Here is a 4,920-nt window from a genome sequence, read left to right on the forward strand (position 1 = left end):
GATTCCGATCAAATTTTTCGGTATCGAAATGAATTGGTGTTCTTGATTTCGATTCCGACAAAATTTTTTCGATTTGAAAAGTTTTCACTTTGCCTAGTCGGAATGAAAAGTAATTGGCTAATTAAACCCAAATATATATGCTGTTTGTCAGCCAATTATTTTCTTTTGAATTTTCATAATATTGAGAGATTTTATAAGTCGTTATTGCTTTAATATGTATTCAAATACTTTGATAAATCTCTATCTTAAAATTGCTCTTTAAAAATTACTTAGCCAAACAAAGCGAAATCGATCGTAATGAAACGGACCTGTTCTTGATTCCGCTCCAGCGCATGCGCAGTATTCTTCGAAAAGTTCCATATTGCCATGCTTCATAAATAATATTCGAACATAGATTTTTATGTTCTTGGCATTTATTCGTGCTTTAACATTCGTTCGAGAGTTAGCAAATATTTGGAAAACATTTCAGAAATACGTTGGTGCCTTTAAATTAATGCATTTTGTAAAAATAGTTTGTTTCAATGCAGTTTTTATACAGAATCTGCGAATGGTGGTAACCCCTAACAATAGAATCATCGTAATCAGCTGATTGTATTTGTAAACAAACTAAATACTTATTTCGAAGCAATAAGAAAGGAAGGAGCACAATGTAAGTAAGCAAGTTATTCATTTTATTAGTGTTAATCATTTATGTATTTATATTTTAGGGGAAAGAAACGAAACGCAAAGCAGGAAGAGATTATGCTCTCCTTTATGCAGCAAAATGAAGGAATTGCTAAAGGTTTTTCGAAAGGCGACAGGGTTCAGATTGAAGCGAAATGGGCAGAACTAACCAGCTCCCTCAATGCTGTCGGTCCGCCCTGCAAGGATTTGGGTGGGTGGAAGAAGGTATGTCTTACTTACGTAGATACATTTTCGTACTTTGTTTCACAGTGATTTAATTACAGTCTTGGGTGGATTGGAAGGCCACTATCAAGAAAAAGCTGGCAAGCAACCGCCGAGAAAACATGGCCACTGGTGGCGGCCCATATTCGCAGCAGGTTATTTCCCCCACTGAAGAAGCAGTTGCGGTGGTTTGCAACCTTTACAGGGCTGTAGAAGGTATTAGGGGCGCAAATACTTTTGGCCACGCTTCAGTCCAAAGCGTAGTTGTCGGCGAGGAGGCCACCGACCTTGCTGCTGAAAATGTTGGCAATGAAAGCAACACAAGCTTTATAGAAGTGATTGACGATACAATCGAAGCCACTGGGCCACAAAGCACATCAAGGCAGCGTCGACATTCAACTGACGCATTCGAAGTGGTTTGCATTGAGCAAAACAGTATACTAAACCGTATTGCCAAAGTATTGGACGAAGTGCTGGTGCAGAAGAAAAACGAGTTCAAAGTAATGGAGGAAAAAGAACAGGAGAGGAAAAGACACTATCAAAGAATGGAAGAAATAGAGCAGGAGAAATTGGAAACGCTAAAGAAGTTTCTATAATGCAAAGTTAAAGTTGTGAAAAATATCATATGTTGCTGTGAATCTGTGTTCATTAAATATAAGTGATGTGTATAAACGTGTGTAGATGTAGCAAATTTCCCAGCGAAAATTCAAAATAATTCCTAGTGGTAACTAATTATTGAAGGAATTACGATTACTTTTAACTATGCATTTCTGGTAACGCAAAATGGTATACAAGGCATTACCACCTATAATAAGATAATATTGAAGTAATATATTTCTGAAACTAAAGTTATTGCCGAATATTGCTGATGAGCTTATCATATGTAGGTGTTAATGCCGTGCATACCATTTTGCATTGCCAGAAATGCATAGTTAAAAGTAATCGTAATTCCTTCAATAATTAGTTACCACTAGGAATTATTTTGAATTTTCGCTGAGAAGTTTTGCTACATGTAGGTTTTCATATACATATATACAGTTGCGCTCACGTAAATAGCACACCTGTATTCACAATGTTTTGCGTAATAAATTTTGTTCGTTATTTATTTATAAAAATATAGAAGATTCTAAGTATAAAACTCTGTGCACAATTCAGGAAAATGAAACAAATCTCAAAGTTTTTCTACTTTAGAAACTTATTGGGTATGCAGTTTTGTAGCCCATTCAATTTTAGAATACTAATGTACAGGTTTGAAAATTCTGAAAAATAAATAATAAATAAATAACGAACAAAATTTATAACGCAAAACATTGTCAATATTGTAAGAAATAAAAGTGTGCTTTTTACGTGAGCGCCTATGTACATATACACACATATACAGTTACTCAAAAATTTTTTATTTGATTTTTACACGACATTGAAAATGTTTTTCATGGTAAATTTTTGTTTTTAAACATCTTATAAAAAATAGTTAATTTGATAACAAAACTATGAACTAAAATTAAACTTTTTGAAAAAAGAATTAACAAAACAATTTTCCAAGGAAAACATTTTCAATGTGGTAAAAAAAATTTATCAAAATACTTTCTTTACTACCTACCTGTATGTATTTCTAGAAATTTCTATCAAAAACGTCCAAATTTGTGTGTATTTTATTTTTTTATTTTTTTACTCTGTCCAAAGACTGAAACTTGAATTAATCTGATTTTTGTTAGAGACCTAACAATGTTTTAAATAAAATATCAAAACTTGTCAATACGATTAACAGCTATTATTTTACCGGCCAGCATTTGAAAATACCATTACTAACAAATATGGGAAACATTGCGAGTATTTAAAAAAAATTTTCTTTGTTAAATTTTGTCAGCAAGGGTAACTCAACAATTTACATTTGAAACTTGCACATTGTTATATTGAAATTTAATGGGGTACAAAACTACTCAAGTAGCTAAAAATTACCTTTGATTATTTATAATTTTTTTGTCTTCCATATAAAGATAGATTTTGTTCATGCGTTATATGGAAGAAAATGTGCTACAGTCTCTACAAAAAAAAATCTTAAAAATCAAAGGTAATTTTTAGCTACTTGAAACTTGCACTTCGTTGCACTAAAATTGAATGAGCTAGTTACAAAACTGCCTACGCGAAATTTAGATCAATATATTGAATAAAAAGTTTGAAGTTTTGATAAAATTACCTTAAAGTTTGATTAATGTTTGTTAATTTTGTACAAAGTTTGCAAGATTGATTTATATGGTTTTTGTTATAGAATGAGGTGTATTTTAAATAAAAGTTAACGAAGAAGATTTATGATGCAAAATATTGTGAATATTGTGGTAAAACTAAATTACGAAAACTTCTGTGAGCGACTATGAATTTAAATATTTCAAAAATTAGATTTGTAAACCGCGGGCCACTTCATCCCTTAATTCCACTCCATCTACAGCCGGCTGATAATCATTGTCGCTCTCGTCTTCAGAATTTCTACTTGCCATTTCCTGATCATGGCCATCTTCTTCATTCATCTGTATGTTACGCCTGCGGCAAATGTTGTGTAGCGCACAGCAAACGTTAATTAGCTGAGTAACAAACTTTGGTTCGTATTGAAGAGTTCCTTGTAAACATCGGAATCGGCTTTTTAATAAACCGATTGTACGCTCAATTATGTTGCGAGCAGAGGCATGTCTCTTGTTAAAAGCATGTTCTATTGATCCATGCTGTGGGTTCCTATATGGCGTCATTACGAAGGTTTCCAAGGCATAGCCGGAATCTGCCAAAATCCAAGTATTTTGAGCGCGATTGTTGCTATAAAATTGCCTTGCATAACTCTGATTCCAAATAAATGAATCATGACATGAACCCGGGTGGCTCGCATCTACTGCCATTATTTCCATATTGTAATTACAAATCTGTTAATATTATAAATATGTACGTGTTTTTATTACAAAGAAAATTGTTTATTATTTAACAGCTTACCACCATTGCATTTATGCTAAAATATCCCTTCCTATTAAAAAACAGAGACTCGTCATCTCTTGGTTTTGACTTTTTTATGTGTGTTCCATCCACACACCCAATGACACCGGGAATATTGAATTCCCTATAAAAATGTCCTTTTGATGAGTTCATATCCGCGGGCGACATCTTCAGCTGAATGAATTCTTCACAAAGGCAGCTCTCCAGCTCCTGTACAACAAAGTGCAATACCTTGGAAAAGGTGCTTCTGCCTATGTTGATATCTTGGTCTTTAGAAATCCCCAACTGATAGGAGCCAGTTGCTAAAAACCGAAGTGTGGCTGCCAGTTGCGTAGTCGGTGTAATAAAGCGATGCCTTTCCGCTAACCTATTTCCTATTTTATCTAATAGCATTTTGAAAACTTCTTTGTTTACGCGATAAGACTCTATAAACCTAAAAAGTATGTACATATCAAGTTAGACAAAGAAAATTGCATTGAAGGGTAAACTTGCTTGGAATCCAACTTTTGAAATATGTCCACATGCATCCTTAGCTGACGATTTTTTTGTTTTAAGCGTTTAATAACACGCCTTCTTGCCTCGGCACACCCAAAAATCATTGGCGCTGGCATTTTATCAATTTTATTTAGATTTAAATTAATTTTACACAAATAACTGACAACAGCTGTTCCATTTTATTACCGAATCGAAATGAAAACGATTCGAAAACGATTTCGAACTTGTTCGATCTCACTCGGAATTGAGAACACCACCACAAAAGATAGTCGGAATGTGTATCGTTTTACTTTTCAAAATGAGTCGAAATGCAGAACAGGGCTGATAATCTTTTTGTTATTTAAATCAATTAAGAGAAAGTATAAAAATATATTAGCAGCGATAGCGTCGAGGGCTTAAATGCAAGGCTTTTCACTTTGATAGAAGGAAAATAGATTTGAGTTAGGAGTCTAACTACTTTAACCTAATTTAGCGCCACACCTGATATTCTTTATAGAGTTTCTAGTTACATTCAAATTATTATGACATAATTTTTGACTTTCTTCAGCTCTGAAATGTAGTTAA

At 33.5% G+C, this 4,920-nt stretch overlaps 2 protein-coding genes across 2 annotated transcripts; one reads left to right on the forward strand and one right to left on the reverse strand.

The window, feature by feature from the left end:
• Positions 1–713: 713 nt before the first annotated feature.
• Positions 714–2,646, forward strand: LOC108364743 (uncharacterized). Its single transcript, XM_017618554.1, has 2 exons — positions 714–888; positions 948–2,646. The coding sequence occupies exons 1-2, from the start codon at positions 742–744 to the stop codon at positions 1,479–1,481; spliced, it is 681 nt and encodes a 226-aa protein (XP_017474043.1). The 5' UTR covers positions 714–741; the 3' UTR covers positions 1,482–2,646.
• A 287-nt stretch (positions 2,647–2,933) lies between these two features.
• On the reverse strand, positions 2,934–4,670 carry LOC108364744 (putative nuclease HARBI1). Its single transcript, XM_017618556.1, has 3 exons — positions 4,354–4,670; positions 3,862–4,294; positions 2,934–3,794 (listed from the first exon to the last, which is right to left on the reverse strand). Exons 1-3 carry the CDS (start codon positions 4,470–4,472, stop codon positions 3,279–3,281), a joined length of 1,068 nt encoding a protein of 355 aa, XP_017474045.1. The 5' UTR covers positions 4,473–4,670; the 3' UTR covers positions 2,934–3,278.
• Between the last annotated feature and the right edge of the window lie 250 nt (positions 4,671–4,920).

The sequence above is a fragment of the Rhagoletis zephyria genome, unplaced genomic scaffold (assembly GCF_001687245.7).
Source record: "Rhagoletis zephyria isolate East Lansing unplaced genomic scaffold, Rhagoletis_zephyria_1.1 Rzeph_scaffold_01655, whole genome shotgun sequence".
Lineage (NCBI taxonomy): Eukaryota > Metazoa > Arthropoda > Insecta > Diptera > Tephritidae > Rhagoletis > Rhagoletis zephyria.

What these genes read in the sequence shown, in the direction of transcription:
- LOC108364743 (XM_017618554.1), top strand. Translation starts at nt 742, where the DNA reads ATGCTCTCCTTTATGCAGCAAAATGAAGGAATTGCTAAAGGTTTTTCG. An exon ending in ATTTGGGTGGGTGGAAGAAG is followed by an intron (nt 889 to 947) that starts GTATGTCTTACT and finishes ATTTAATTACAG; the next exon opens with TCTTGGGTGGATTGGAAGGC.
- LOC108364744 (XM_017618556.1), bottom strand. Translation starts at nt 4,472, where the DNA reads ATGCCAGCGCCAATGATTTTTGGGTGTGCCGAGGCAAGAAGGCGTGTT. An exon ending in TTTCAAAAGTTGGATTCCAA is followed by an intron (nt 4,295 to 4,353) that starts GCAAGTTTACCC and finishes CATACTTTTTAG; the next exon opens with GTTTATAGAGTCTTATCGCG. An exon ending in TTAGCATAAATGCAATGGTG is followed by an intron (nt 3,795 to 3,861) that starts GTAAGCTGTTAA and finishes TAATATTAACAG; the next exon opens with ATTTGTAATTACAATATGGA.